This window comes from Pan troglodytes, chromosome 19, assembly GCF_028858775.2.
Source record: "Pan troglodytes isolate AG18354 chromosome 19, NHGRI_mPanTro3-v2.0_pri, whole genome shotgun sequence".
Lineage (NCBI taxonomy): Eukaryota > Metazoa > Chordata > Mammalia > Primates > Hominidae > Pan > Pan troglodytes.
In genome coordinates this window covers 80,185,992-80,201,989 of record NC_072417.2, presented here as the reverse complement: position 1 = coordinate 80,201,989, position 15,998 = coordinate 80,185,992, and the positions used below count along the sequence as shown (strand labels likewise).

General features: G+C 41.8%; 1 protein-coding gene across 31 annotated transcripts in view; it reads left to right on the top strand.

The window, feature by feature from the left end:
• Nucleotides 1-15,998, top strand: part of HELZ (helicase with zinc finger) — a 167,437-nt gene that overhangs the window by 23,593 nt on the left and 127,846 nt on the right. For 27 of the 31 annotated variants that reach the window (XM_054670615.2, XM_063799209.1, XM_063799200.1 and 24 more), the window contains 2 exons: nucleotides 3,534-3,761; nucleotides 6,418-6,454. In XM_054670615.2, the coding sequence (XP_054526590.1) occupies nucleotides 3,552-3,761; nucleotides 6,418-6,454 (247 nt within the window). In that variant the 5' untranslated portion in view covers nucleotides 3,534-3,551. The remainder of the gene's footprint in view (nucleotides 1-3,533; nucleotides 3,762-6,417; nucleotides 6,455-15,998) is intronic. The other 4 variants (XM_063799214.1, XM_063799211.1, XM_063799212.1 and 1 more) reach the window with 1 other exon arrangement.

Below are 15,998 nucleotides of genomic sequence, written 5' to 3'. Positions count from 1 at the left end.
CTCATAGCCAGATTTAGGGTTTAGCTAGTCCTTGTCAGTGACTTGCAGATATACTTTTTTCTCCAATGGCTATTCTTTGCATAATCATTACCGGTGTATTGAGATGGAGAAAATAGGTGAAAATCCTCTGTCAAGTAGGTAAAGTAATTACATAGAATAATACTTCATTGTCTATACTGTATTGTATGTTGAGATCAGTAAAGTGATTTCAGCTTTATGTAGGCTGGGTACAGTGGCTCACGCCTGTAATCCCAGCATTTGGGAGGCCAAGTTGGGATGATCTTTTGAGGCCAAGAGTTTAAGACTAGGCTAGGCCACACATTGAGACCCTGTCTCTACAAAAAAATAAAAAAAAAATTAGCCGGTTGTGGTGGCATGCACTTGTAGTCCCAGCTTTTTGGGAGGCCAAGGCAGGAGGATGATTCCCAAGTGTGTGGCAGCAGGAGCTATGATTGCACGACTACACTCCCAGCATGGGCTGCACAGCGAGACTCTGTCTCTTAAAAAAAAAAAACAAAAACAAAAAACAGCAACAACAACAACAAAAAACTTCATATAAAGTGAAAATAAGGAATTTTAGAGACATTATAATAGCTAACGCTTATTGAGCACTTATGTCCCAGGCATTCTTTTAAGTACTTTATAGGTATTATTTCACTTAATCCTTGCAGTAACCCTAGGAGGTAGGTATTAGTTGTCTTCCCAGTTTAGAGGTGAGCAAGTTGAAATAATCCATGTAAAGCCACTTGCCCCAGGATATGCAGCTGGAGAGTGGTGCAGCTGGTGAATTCTGGTTCCCAGTCTGTGCTCTGGATCACTGTGCTATACTCATTCCTAAGAAAGATTTCAGCTGGTGCATTATTAGCTTTGTTTTCTTACGACTTCTTTTTGTATTATTGGTCTGGATGTGGGCTGGGAGTTCTGTAGGGAAGATTTGCTAATTCTAGGGCCTCTGGTATCCATGGACTTTATGAATCTTGTGTTGCTGTTATCTGGCAAGCAGTGTATGCTTGTCTATATTAGTAGTTCTCAACTAGAGCTGATTTTGCCTTCTCCAGACATTTACTGGAGACATATTTGGTTGTCACAAGTCAGGGGACGTGCTACTGGCATCTGCTGGTCAGGACTAGGGATAATGACTGCTCAATAACCTACAATGCACAGAATGGCCCACAGCAAAAAATTATTGAGCCCAAAATGTTAATAGTGTTGATATTTTATATCTGGACTATATCATGAGTTAGTAATTTTGTAATGCCACTCTTTGTCTAATGGGCAACATTGCTGTAGTGATACAGAAATTATTTTTGACTTTTGTTGAACAATTGATTTCACCCACATCAATGTATGTTTGTGTAACAGGCATACATACCAACTGTGTCTTATTTAAATCCCCTTACCCTTAAACTAAACTGGGAATTACAGCCTCCCTGAAGGAAAGCTGAGGAAGTTTAAAGGGAAACCATGTAAAAGACCAAGGATACAGTACTCTTTTTTTGGGGGGGGGGTTATCTTAATAACACAATTAGATTTCTTTTTTTTTTATATTAAAAGTGTTAGTTTAGGCTTGGTGCAGTGGCTCACACCTGTAATCCTAGCACTTTGGTTGGCTGAAGCGGGAGGACAGCTTGAGCCCAGGAGTTTTGAGACCAGGCTGGGCAACATAGGGCGACCCTGTCAATACAAAAATAAAATAAAATAACGATTTAGCGGGACATGGTGGTGCATACCTGTAGTCCCAGCTACTCGAGATGCTGAGTTAGAAGGATTGCTTGAGCCTGGCAAGTCGAGGCTGCAGTGAGCAGTGATTGTGCCACTCTACTCGAGCCTAGGTAACAGAGTGAGACCCTGTCTCAAAAAAAAGTGTTAAAATTAAAAATTCCAAACTGAGAAAAGTAGGGAATGTTATATTGTACCACATGTGTAAATCCCCAATATTGAACAAATGCTGACAAATACTGTTGAAGTCCTTTTTGAACTCTTCCTTATCTCATTCCCTAGCTATTTCTACTGTTTTGGTAGACCAAGAATCTCAAAAGCTGAAGGGGCTTAGACCTCTTCAGATGTCTGTCATCTTGCCTCCTGCTGCTCTCTATGGGCTGCCCATCAATGACTTTTCTCCCCTCATCTTGCACTGCAGTTTATTGGCAGCAGATGGTTACAGCACAGCGAGGAGAGGGCAGGGCCCATGTGTCATTATCAAAGCCGAGAAGGCTGGCAGAGAACATATATGTAGGCTGGAGGCAGGCGGAAGGGACAAAGAAGTACTGTAAGGCCAGCGGTTAAGGTGGAAGGTAGGGAGGAGCAGGAGAGAGAGAAGGTGGATGCAGGCACGGAAAGCAATCTGTAAGTTTGACAGAGATGGTCAGCAAGAGTGACTGTTTGGAGCAGTATTGTGAATGTCAGGTCAAAGGATGTCGGTCTTCTGTGTCCAAGTTTTCCACTCCTGCCATGAGTGTTATAGCTAGGGAGAAACAACGTGTAAACTCCTGCTATTTCTTACTTGGACTATTTTAGTGATCTCTTACTAATGGCAATGTTTGCCATTTCTTCCCCTGTGGCAAGCTGTGATTTCTTCTATTTCTAACCAGTTCTTTATAGAACTGGTAGGACTTATGTTTGATAGATTCCTTCCTTATTTAAAAAATTTCATCGTGTTCCATTGCCTGTGGAATAAAACCCTTGCTTCTTGTTGTGGCATTTGAGGTCATTCATAGCTTCTCTTACTCCTCTGATGTACCTTGAGTTTAGGCTGTATATTTTCTCCCCTTGGTGATTTCACTTGAACTCTTCTCTCTGAAAAGCTCGCATTTGCTCTCCCTATCATCTGTATGGTGAACTCCTGTTCACCTTTTGCAATCAGCTCATGCCTTTAGGCAGATGGAATAAGTCTTTTTTGTAATTGTTCATTTGTGCTTTGCCTGTCTTGCTAGAATCTGAGTTTCTTGAAAGCAGAGATGACATGCCCTGTCTTTGCATTCATTGCTGCTAGCACAGGGCCTGGCCCTCGAGAAATGTTTGTTGAATTGAATTAATGGACAGTTCAAACAGTTCCAACCAGTTTTTTAATTGGTGGGAAATAATCCTGCATGGTATAGATTTTGGTTTTTTGCAATCATGGTCACAGAACTGTGAGACTGAAATTAGGAAACTGAAATTTGGAGATTTAGATATGAAACGTTTCTGTCCCTTTGGTTAAGAAAGGGGATCCTTTATGGTTTGTTGTATACTTTGCGGTATTCACAGTCATGTTTCATTTCTAAATTTGCCTCATTTATAAATTTGTTATATTGTTGGTATGATCCTGGCTTATGATTGACATTTTGCTTGAATCTTAGTAAAGACTTCATAAAATATCAAAGAGAAGTATAGATTTTGTAGCATCAATAGTTGCTGCTTAGCTGTGACCTTGATCAAAAGGCTAGCTGAGAGTATTCAGATAGATAATTAAGCCAGCTGAGATAGGAATGGGGCTAGAATTTATAGTTAATAAGTTTTAAAAACCTTCTCTTGTTCTTTCTCCCTGTCTGTAGGATTTTTGTCCCTGAGTCATGGAAGACAGAAGAGCTGAAAAGTCATGTGAACAAGCATGTGAATCACTTAAGAGGCAGGACTATGAAATGGCCCTCAAGCACTGCACAGAGGCCCTTCTTTCTCTTGGCCAGTACTCCATGGCAGACTTCACAGGGCCTTGTCCATTGGAAATAGAACGCATCAAAATCGAGAGTCTTCTCTACAGAATTGCCTCATTTTTGCAACTGGTGAGTAAACACTGTCAATAAGCCAATGCTGAACTATGTAAAATGGCCTTTTTCATCGAGGGGTGACGATACAAATAGCTAATTCTGGGCCAAAGAGTTGTGAGTGAAGTGGCTGGTGATTGCTGAATATATTTGATGGCAAGGTAACTATGTTTTTGAACCTTGAAAACTGTACTACTTTAGGGCATTTTGGATTATGCACTCACTCAACAAGTATTTATTATGTACTGTGTACTAGACACTGTTCTAGGTTCTTGTTATATATATTGATGAAAGAGAAAGAAAAGTCTCTTCTTTATGATACTTTTTCTAGTAGGGGAACAGAAAATAAACAATAAACATTATAAAAAATAAACACTGGCTGGGCATGGTGGCTCACACCTGTAATCCCAGCACTTTGGGCGGCCAAGGCAGGTGGATCATGAGGTCAGGAGTTTGAGTTGGCCTAACCAACATGGTGAAACCCTGTCTCTACTAAAAATACAAAAATTAGCCAGGCGTGGTAGCGCGTGCCTATAATCCCAGCTACTCAGGAGGTTGAGCCAGGAGAATCGCTTGAACCCAGGAGGCAGAGGTTGCAGTGAGCCGAGGTTGCACCACTGCCCTCCAGCCTGGGCAACAGGGCGAGACTCCGAGACTCCGTCTTAAAAAAAAAAAAACAACAAAAAACAAAAACCAAAAAAAAAAACCCCACCATAGATTGTTAAAAGGTAGTAACCGCATGAAAAAAGGAGAACAGGGCAGGGGAGATTGGGAATATTGGGGTTAGAGATGTGGTTACAATTTTAAATAGAGTGGTCAAGGCAGGCCTCATTGAGAAGGAGATAACCAGAGGCAAGGGGGTGAGCCATGTGTAAAACTGGAGGAAGAGCATTGCAGGCAATGGAAACAGACCTAGCAGCAGAAGCATGCCTGCTGTGCTTGAGTAGCAGCTAGGAGTTAGTGTGGCCAGAGTAGAGTGCACGCGGTGGAGAGGTGGGAGGACTAAAGCCTGTGGGGCCCACTGGCTCGTGGTAAAGACTTTGGTTTTTATTCTCTGTGAGTTGGGGAGCTATTGCAGGGCTTTGGGCGAGGAGTGGCGTGATCTAATTTAACAGGAATTGTTTGACTTTTGTGCTGAGAATAAAGTGTAAAGGGATAAGCGTTGATGCAAGGAGACTAGATTGGAGACTATTAGAATAATCCAGGCCAGAGTGGCTCAGATCAAAATGGTAGCAGTGGAGATAGTGAGAAGTAACTAGGTTTTGGTTTATACATTGAAAATAGAAGCAATCAGGTTTCCTAATATATTGAATGCAGGGAATGAGGGGGAGTAGTCGCAGTTACTTACCTCGATACTTTTTGTCTGAGCAATTGGAAGAATGATGTTTCCTTCAACTGAGGTTAGAAGGCTACAGCTGGGGAGGAGGTTTTGTGGGGGAAGGTGGGAGTTCAGTTTTGGACGTACTGAGTTTGAGATGTCATTCAGATACCCAGCTGAAGATGCTGAGTAAGCAGTCAGATATGCACGTATGGAATTTGGGAGAGAGATTCATTGAAGACTGTGGGACAGAAGTGCTATATGATGTCTTGAGCCAGCGTAGAATCACCAAGGGAAAATGAGCATCATAGAGAAGAGGCGAGGACTGAGGGCCGAGTCTTGGGCTGCTGCAGTGTCAAGAGGTTGGGGAGCAGAGCAACAACCAGCAAAGCAACCTAAAGAGCAACCCTGAGGAAAGGGGAAAGTGTGAGAGGAAGGAGTCCTGGTAGCTGCGTGAAGGAAGGAAGTGTGTCCAAGTGAGGAAATGTGGAGTAGTGTCAGCAGCTGCCAAGAAAGCCGTGAGAATGTGTCTGAGTGGGCACATGTGAATCATGTGGGTCCACATGGATGCAGTGGAGGTCACTGGTGATCTCTTGAGAGTGGCTTCCTTGGAGTAGTGGGTGAAAGTCTGCTTAAAAGGAGGGCTTAGGAGAGAATTGGGGGAAGGAATTGAAATACATCAACATAGACAACTCTTGAGGAGTTTTGCCATGAAGAGACACTAAAGAGAAAAAAAAGAGAAAGGAAAAGGAAAAGGAAAAAGGAATGGTAGCTAGTGGGAGAGATAAAGTCAAGGGAAATATTTTTTTAGATGGGAGAAATAACTGTATTTCTGTATAGAAATGAACCAATCAAAAGCAAAAAATTAATGATGTAGGACAAGTCGAGGAGGCTTGCTGGAGTGCCGTACCCGCGTAGGCGGCTGAGTTGATCTGCACAGGCGTAGGTTGACTTTAGAAAGGAGCACGGTAGTATGTCTGTTAACAGGTAGAAGGAAGACAGAGTGTATGCTGGGAAGTGGGGAGACATGGTGGTGACAGTCTATGAAAATTCTCTTCTTGTGGCTTCAGTTTTCTCAGTAAAGCTTTTGGCGGGGAGGGAAGTGTTGATGAGTTAGGGTTAGAGAAGGTGAGAAGTAGGAGTGGGGGTCCATGGACTAGGAAGTATACTGTGACGTTTATTAGTAGAGTGCCCTGTAATCCTCAGAGGGCACATGTGTTAGCTTTGCTCTGTGAATAGTAAGTTTACAACATTAATGATTAAACTTTGAAACAAAGCCAAGTTTCCCTTTGACAACATCTCTGTTAAAAGCAGCTCTTGAAATGCTTAATTTTATCTTGTATTTTTGTTTTGCAGAAAAATTATGTGCAAGCTGATGAAGATTGTAGACATGGTATGTTTAAAAATGAGACTTGAATTATTGAATTGAACAATGTTTAAGATTTGATTTTTTTTTTTTTTGGCTAATTTCAAAAGCGATGATAATGTTTGAAAAGCACACCTTACTGTGGTGGCTAGTGACTGATTTGGATGATGACATTCCCACTAAGCTGGGCATACCTGTGAACATTGCTCTTACTCATGAGTGTTTAAGTTCTTGTCACTCCCCTGGGAACATTGATGATGTGTCCTTTTGAAGTTTGTGTGAGGCCGGGTGTGGTGGCTCACACCTGTAATCCCAGCACTTTGGGAGGCCAAGGCGGGCAGATCACAAGGTCTGGAGTTTGAGACCAGCCTGGGCAATATGGTGAAACCCCATCTCTACTAAAACTACAAAAATTAGCTGGGCATGGTGGCGCATGCCTGTAGTCCCAGCTACCTGGGAGGCTGAGGCAGGAGAATTGCTTGAACCCGGGAGGCGGAGGTTGCAGTGAGCTGATATCGCAGCACTGCACTCCAGCTTGGGCGACAGAGTGAGACTACGTCTCAAAAAAAAAAAAAAGTTCGAATAGCTCCAGTCATAAGGGCCAAAGTTTAAGAAATGTAACTCACATTGAATAAAATGTTAAGCTTAGCTAGATAAATTGAAAGGATGGGCCTGTCCCTCCTAAAATGTCTTTCCTTCTTGATCAGAAGATCTTTCTTAGAGAGGAGACTAGCTAGAATGCTCTTTAGTAATTTTTCCTATGTTTTTTTTTTTTTTCCCCTCTCTGAGACAGAGTCTTGCTCTGTCTCCTGGGCTGGAGTGGGGTGGGGTGATCACAGCTCACTGCAGCCTCTACCTTCCAGGCTCAAGCAGTCCTCCTGCCTCAGCCTCGCAAGTAGCTGGGATTACAGATGTGTGCCACCACACCCAGCTGATGTTTTTATTTTTTGTAGAGATGGTTTTACCATGTTGCCCAGACTGGTCTCTTACTCCTGGGCTCAAGGGATCCACCTGCCTTGGCCTCCTAAAGTGCTGGGATTACAGGCATGAGTCACCGCACCTGGTCTCCTGTTTCAGTTAGGAAATTGAGATTAATAAGATTCTTGCTCTTCGAGTACTCATAGGAATCCTTTTCTTTGTGGTTGTTGCTGTTTACTAGAATGAATCTAGGAGTGAGTGGGAGAAGAGTTCACTGTACATTCTCACACACGTTTGGTGGAATTGTTTGCAGAGCTCAGTGATTTGAATAATACAGTGTTTTGTTCATCCAGAATTTGGGGATAGTGGTGCTGAGGTATTTAACATGAGTTAATTTTTTTTTTTCCCTGCTTACTCCTTTGTGTTAACATTTTAAAAAGTATTAGGCCGGGCGTGGTGGCTCACGCCTGTAATCCCAGCACTTGGGGAGGCTGAGGTGGGTGGATCACTTGAGGTCAGGAGTTCGAAACCAGCCTGGCCAACATGGTGAAACCCCATCTCTACTAAAAATACAGAAATTAGCCAGGCATGGTGGTGCACACCTGTAATCCCAGCTACTCGGGAGGCTGAGGCAGGCAAATCATTTGAACCTGAGAGGCAGAGGCTGCAGTGAGCCAAGAATGTGCTACTGCACTCCAGCCTGGGTGACAGAGTGAGACTCTGTCTCAAAAAAAAAAAAAAAAAAAAAAAAAAAAAAGAAATATTAACTATGTTTGCTGTAAACCTTACAAAACTATATTACATACTCTTGTGGCCATTGAACATCATTTAACCATTCATTAAAGATTCTGTGACCTTTGTTCACCTCACTTCATAGAATTGTGTGCTTTGAGAGTTAACTAGAAATTAAGAGATATCTAGTAGAATTTTCCTTTAAAAAAATCCCTGCTATCTATGGGAATTTTAAAATTACAATGAGCAAACAGTAATAAGTCAAATAATATAGAGGAATAATTTATCCTTCCCTCATCTGAAGAAGTTATTGTTATTAGTTTGCTGTATGAGAAAGGTCTTCTGTGCCTTTACAGTGACAAACATAAGTGCTTATAATACATAGAGTTTTTCCTTTAAAAATTAAAAAAGAGTTATAATGTGATCATCACCTAGCACCTTGCTTTCTTACATATCAGTATACCATGAATATTGTTCTAAATTAATACACTGGCTGCAATTCCTGCTTAATTTTCCATGGCGTGGATGTGCTGCTATTTATTCAACCATTCCCGTATTGATGGGCATTTAGGTGGTTCTAGTTTTCTGGTTTGTCATTATAAACCATCCTGTAATAAACATATGTTCTTTCTTATTGTTGCCCTTTTTTTTATAGGATAGTCTTAAAAGTTGGATTTCTGGGTTAAGGAGTATGTACACTTACAATTTTATTTTATTTATCTTTTTTGAGATGGAGTCTCGCTCTGTCATCAGGCTGGAGTGCAGTGGCGTGATCTCGGGTCACTGTGACCTCCGTCTCCCAGGTTCAAGTGATTCTCCTGCCTCAGCCTCCTGAGTAGCTGGGACTGCAGGCATGCGCCAACATGCCCAGCTAATTTTTGTATTTTTAGTAGAGACAGGGTTTCACCATGTTGGCCAGGATGGTCTGGATCTCTTGACCTCGTGACCTGCCTGCCTCGGCGTCCCAAAGTGCTGGGATTACAGGCGTGAGCCACTGCGCCCGGCCTATAATTTTAATAGACACTGTCAGGTTAGTTTCAGATGCACACACCCACAGCAATATACCCGACTGCCCAGTCTCTGTAATCTGTCACTGAAACCTGTCAGTGTTGAAATTTTGCCAATCTCATGTGTGAGAAATAGTTCCTTTTTCTTCAGTTTTCATTGCCCTGAGTGCTAGTGAAACTGATGCAGTCTTGTTTTTTTGGAGATGTACAAACAAAAGTCTTAGAAAGTTCAGTGACTTAGGAAAAGTCATACAAAAGTAAATGCTGAAGGAGCATATGGACAAATGTTGCATTATTCTGTTAATTGTTTTACTTAGCATTTTAAAATTAGGTGCTATTTCACAACTTTTGAATCACTAAAATATAAGTTTAACCGATGCCTAAGATAAAGTTGTCATGAAATGAGTATACTTTTGTGGTATATTGGTGGAGTATGGAATGGAATGCAGCTTGGTAATATATTCATACCCTTTGACCCACTAATCTCATTTCTGTGATACTATCCTAAGTCAGTAATCCAAAAGAGAGAAAAAATTGTATGCAGAGTGGTGTTCACTGCAGTGCTGTGTGTAAAAGAGAAAAATAGGTTACCTTCCAATAAGGAAGGAGTTCATTAATTACATTCTACACATTCCTTGTTCCCCTTTATGTGATAAGTAAGAGCTTGGAAAATGGTCATTTTTTAAATAAATCCAAAAGCAGTATATCCAGAGTTGTTTATTTGAAATAGACATTTGGAAATATTGGCCAAGATTATACATGTATATTAGTAGTTGTAGAGTTCTGCTGTTACATGTAATTTTTTTCTTTTCAACTTTTAGTAACATTATTTTTGTATAAGATGAAGTACTATGGTTAGACAGTAATAAAAAGCAACATGTGAACCTCAGTCTCTGTTAATTATAGTTTCATAATGCTAAGATGCTTCCAGGGATAGCCATGGATAGCTCATAGTTTAAGCACTCCAGACCGTTGACTTCTTATGTTTGCATTTTATATACAGTGTAGCCTTTTTTTTTTTTTTTTTTTGAGATGGCGTCTCTCCCTGTCGCCCAGGTTGGAGTGCAGTGGTGCGATCTCGGCTCACTGCAACCTCTGCCTCCCAGGTTCAAGCAATTCTCCTGCCTCTCCAGTAGCTGGGATTACAGGCACCTGCCATCATGCCCAGCTAATTTTTGTATTTTTGTAGAGATGAGGTTTCACCATGTTGGCCAGGCTGGTCTTGAACTCCTGATCTCAGGTGATCTGCCCACCTTGGCCTTACAGCATAGTCTTGATGTCTGTTCTCTTACTGTCAGGCTATCAATTTGCATTCCTTGCAACTCTCAACATGCCTCATTGCAGCTCCTCTCCCTCTCCACTTGCAGCTTCTGACCTACTGTGGGTTACGAAATCAGACCAGCAGTCTTCATCATGGAATTAAAAAACAGTCTTTTCTTTCCCTTCCCTTACCTTCCCCCTTCCCTTCCCCTTTTCTTCTTTTTTTGAGACAGAGTTTTGTTCTGTCGCTCAGGCTGGAGTGCAGTGGCGTAATCTTGGCTCACTGCAACCTCTGCCTTACGGGCTCAAGCAATTCTCCTGCTCAGCCTCCTGAGTAACTGGGATTACAGGCGCCTGCTACCACGCCCGGCTAATTTTTGTATTTTTAGTAGAGAAGGGGTTTCACCATGTTGGCCAGGCTGGTCTCAAACTCCTGACCTCAAGTGGTCCGCCTGCCTTGGCCTCCCAAAGTGCTGGGATTATAGGCGTGAACCACCGTGCCCAGCCCATTATTTCTTTTTTAATATGAAAAATGTAAGACACACAGGAAAGTAGAGTAAATGATATAATAAACATTCATATTCTCAAAACTTTGGTTGAACAACTAATGTTTTGCCATATTTACTTCATTTTTTCTGAAATATTTAAGAATAATTAAAGACATCATGACATTTATCCCTGAATACTTCAGTATGCCTCTCTAAAAAATAAGATCAAGACTGCATAACCACAATATTATTATTAGCATAATAGAATTGATGTAATTCCCTAATAATTCCCTAACCTATCTAAAGTCCAGTCCATAATCAAATTTACCTGTTTTTCTGTCCCCAAAGTTTTTTTTTTAAATGGCTGATTTGTTTAAACCAGGAACTGATTAAAGGTTATAAAATTTTAAAGTTGGAATTCTGCTTCAATAAGAGTAAACATACTCTGAGTGAGGACTCAAGGGCACCTTTGTAAGTTCCTGGGTTTCAGTTCCAAGTTCATTGTTGTATTCTGGATAGTGAAGATTGCCAAGCCAGCGACCACTGGATAAGTGAGGTAGTTAAGTCACTTTTCATTGTCTGAACATCAGTTGTATTTGGCATAACACAAAAACTTTGATGAAATAATAGTTCTATTTTTGCCTTTCGAATAGTCATTATATAGGAAACTTACTTTTTTTTTTTGAGTCTTGTTCTGTTGCTGGGCTAGAATGCAGTGGCGTGATCACAGCTCACTGCAACCTCTGCCTCCTGGGTTCAAGCGATTCTCCTGCCTCAGCCTCCCAAGTAGCTGGGATTACAGGCATGCGCCACCACGCCCAGCTAATTTTTGTATTTTTAGTAGAGACAGGGTTTCACCATGTTGGCCAGGATGGTCTCCATCTCTTGACCTCGTGATCTGCCTGCCTTGGCCTCCCAAGGTGCTAGGATTACAGGTGTGAGTCACTGTGCCTGGCCCTTTTTTTACACTAAAAAAATGAATGAGGTAAATGGAGAAAGTAAAATCAAAAGAACGTAATCTTATCAACTAAGTATTGTACCACTTGTAATATGTAGGTTAAACTTAACCATCATAAACATCAATGAAAATTTTTTATGAGGCTGTAAGATTTGTAAAGCCTAGCTAAGAGTTTTGTTAATGTAAGAAGTCATCATTGCAAACCAAGGGGCTTGGGTCATCTACTGATGTTTGTTGTTGTGAGACTTGGCCTGTGAAGTAAATGATTCAATAATCAGCAACCCCTGTTAAAGAGGCTGACTTTTAGAAAAGGCAAATTGATAGGCGATTGGTTGAAACTTCTGTACTCTCTCTGGGGGAGGAAGTGATATCTGTACCTTTCTTCTGAGAAGAATTTGTTTGTTAATTTGGAGATGGCATGTCATGGTGTCACCCAGGCTGGAAGTAGAGTGGCGCGATTATAGCTCCCTACAGCCTTGAAATCCTGAGCTCAGGTGATCCTCCTGCTTCAGCCTCCCCAGTAGCTGGGACAACAAAGTGTGCGCCAGCATAGTTGATTAATTTTTGTTTTGTATTTTTTGTAGAGATGGGGTTTTGCTTTGTTGCCCAGGCTGGTCTTGAGTGATCCTGGCTTCAGGTGATCCTCTTGCCTCATCCTCCCAAAGTGTTGGGATTACAGGTGTGAGCTACTGCACCTGGCCCTCAGAAGAGTTTTGATTAAATAGTTTCTATGGTAGTTAAAAATTTTATTGGAAAAAATATTTAGTGAATGGGTTAACAGTATTTATTTAAAATTATCACAGGGTCCGGCCCTCTGAAATATGTTAGTCAAATTGTATTATCATTCCTGTTTTACAGATGAGCAAACAGACTTTGTGAGATTAAGTTACTTGCTCAAGAGCACAGAGCCAGTCCAGAGTGGAAGTGTGGTTTTGAACTGAAGTCTTTCTGATTTGAAAGGGCATGTTGCTTTGCTTTATCCTCAACTACTACTTGTGTATACTTCAGCTTTGTTTTGTTTTTGAGACAGAGTCTCGCTCTGTTGCCTAGGCTGGAGTACAATGGTGTGATCTTGGCTCACTGCAACCTCTGCCTCCTGGGTTCAAGTGATTCTCCTGCCTCAGCTTCCCAAGTAGTTGGGATTACAGGCGCCCACCACCATTCCTGGCTAATTTTTGTATTTTTAGTAGCGACGGGGTTTCACCATGCTGGTCAGGCTGGTCTCTACTCCTGACCTCAGGCGATCCATCCACCTCGGCCTCCCAAAGTGTTGGGATTACAGGCGTGAGCCACCGCGTCCGGCCTACTTCAGCATTTTGCAGATGTTTTTATCTCCTTTAGCCTAACAAACTTGGAAAACAGGCACAAAAAGAACTGTATTATTCTAGAAATGAAAAAGATTGTGCCTCAGGATCGCTAAAATAATTATAATATTAGTGTGGTGGAGACAAGAATTTCAGTATTTAAGCTCCTGTGCCAGTGTTTTTTTTTTTTTTTTTTTTTAATTCCCCAGGCTTTTAAAATAGAGACGCAGTTCAACAACCAACCTACCTTCTTTCCTTCCTTCCCTTCCTTCCCTCCCTCCCTCCCTCCCTTCCTTCCTTTTTGCCTTCCTGCCTCTCTTCTTTTCTCTTCTCTTCTCTTTTCTTTTCTTTTTTTTCTTTTTTTTTGAGACAGAGTTTCACTCTGTCATCCAGGCTGGAGTGTCATGGTGTGATCACAGCTCACCTCAGCTTTGATGACCTTCTGGGGCTCAGGTGATCCTCCCACCCCAGCCTCCCAAGTAGCTGGGACTATAGGCCCATGCCACCACAACCGGCTAATTTTTTTCTGTTTTTTTGTTTTGTTTTCTGTTTTGTAGAAATGGTGTCTTGCCATGTTGCCCAGGCTGGTCTTGAACTACTGGGTTCAAGCAATCCTCCTACCTTGGCCTCCCAAAGTGTTGGGATTACATATGTGAACCGCTGCAGCCTTAACAACGTTTCTTAATTCATTGTTAGATCCAGTTACAAACTATTTTTTAAAAAATTTATATATATATAAGCTTTATGTATTTATTTTAAACTCTTTATCTGAAATAATTATAGGTTAACAGGAAGTGGCAAAGATAATACAGAGAGGTCCCACGTACCCTTCACCTACTTTCCCCCAGTTATTACATCTTACATAACTCTGGCACCATATCAAAACAAGGAAATTAACATTAGTACAAGGAATGTGTGTATTCTGTGTCATTTTGATCATGTATAGACTGATTTAACCACCAACACAATTAAGATACAGAACTGCTCCATCATCGTGAAGATCTCCCTTGTGCTGCCTCCTACCTTTTACAATTTTTTTTTACAATTTTTTTTGAAAAACTTCTTTTTTTGTTGTTTCTTTCTCAGGAAATGTACTATTCCTTTACAGTCACACTCAACCACCCTTCCTTACTACCTTTTCTAACCCTTGGCAACCACTAATCTGTTTTTCATCTCCCTAATTTTGCCACTTTGAGAGTGTTATAGAAATGGAATCGTATAGCATATGACCTTTCAGATGGCTTTTTTCCACTCACCATGGTCCTCTTGAGATCCATCCATGCTGTTTTTTGTTTTTGTTTTTGTTTTTGTTTTGAGACAGGGTCTTGCTCTGTCGCCCAGACTGGAGTGCAGTGGAGTGATCTCAGCTCACTGCAACTTCAGCCTCCTGGGTACAAGCAGTCAGCCTCCCAAGAAGCTAGTATTATGGGTATGCGCCGCCATGCCTGGCTAATTTTTGTATTTTTAGTAGAGATGGGGTTTTGCCATGTTGGCCAGGCTGGTCTTGAACTCCTGGCCTCAGGTGATCCACCTGCCTCAGGCTCCCAAAGTGCTGGGATTATAGGCTCGGCCTTTATTTTCATTTTAAATTCAGTTTCTGAATTGTTACTTCTGAGAGCATGATTATATCTAAGCAGTGAGTGATTTTATATCATTACTGACTAAAGGATTTAGTTTGTATGGTAATGAAAAAAATTTTTAGGAAAGTTTTTGGAAAAAATACCTTCATTAGGCTAAGCTCTTTAATAAAACACTTCAGAAGTAACTAAGGATTTGATAAAAGAAATAACCTAGGCTGGGTGTAGTGGCTCACACCTGTAATCCCAGCTCTTGGGGAGGCTGAGGTGAGTGGATCACCTGAGGTCAGGAGTTCGAGACCAGCCTAGCCAACATGGTGAAGACCTGTCTCTACTAAAAATGCAAAAATCAGCCAGGTGTGGTAGCGCGTGCATGTAATACCAGCTACTGGTGAGGCTGAGGCAGGAGAGTCGCTTGAACTGAGGAGGCGGTGGTTGCAGTGAGCCTAATCATGCCACTGCACTCCAGCCTGGGCAACAAAGCGAAACTCCATCTCAAAAAAAAAAAAAAAAAAAAAGGCTGGGCGTGGTGGCTCATGCCTGTAATCCCAGCACTTTGGGAGGCAGAGGCGGGCGGATCACTTGAGGTCAGGAGTTCGAGACCAACCTGACCAACATGGAGAACCGCTGTCTCTACTAAAAATACAAAATTAACCGTGGGTGGTGGCGCATGCCTGTAATCCCAGCTACTTGCGAGGCTGAGGTAGGATAGTCGCTTGAACCTGGGAGGCAGAGGTTGCAGTGAGCTGATATCATACCACTGCACTCCAGCCTGGGCAACAAGAGTGAAACTCTGTCTCAAAAAAACCCGGCATAGTGGCTCACGCCTGTAATCCCAGCTCTTTGGGAGGCTGAGGCGGGTGGATCACCTGAGGTCGGGAGTTGAAGACCAGCCTGACCAACATGGAGAAAGCCCGTCTCTACTAAAAATACAAAATTAGCCGAGTATGGTGGCGCATGCCTGTAATCCCAGCTACTGGGGAGGCTGGAGGCAGGAGGATTGCCTGAACCTGGGCGGCAGAGGTTGTGGTGAGCCAAGATCGTGCCATTCCACTCCAGCCTGGGCAACAAGTGTGAAACTCCGTCTCAAAAAAAAAAAAAAAAAAAAAGTCCTAATATGGTCATATTACTGAAAACAGTAGAGAATATGTACTCAACGTTTAGTATAAGCTTGTTTTAAGATTACTTTCCTTATATTAGATAATTCTTTACAAGCAAAGGGAATTGCATTTTAATTGTTAATCCTTGCCTTGTGATAGCCAGAGGCTATGGAACCCCAGCAAAGATGTATTTTGCTAAAACAGTTGAATGAATATTACTCCTTTAA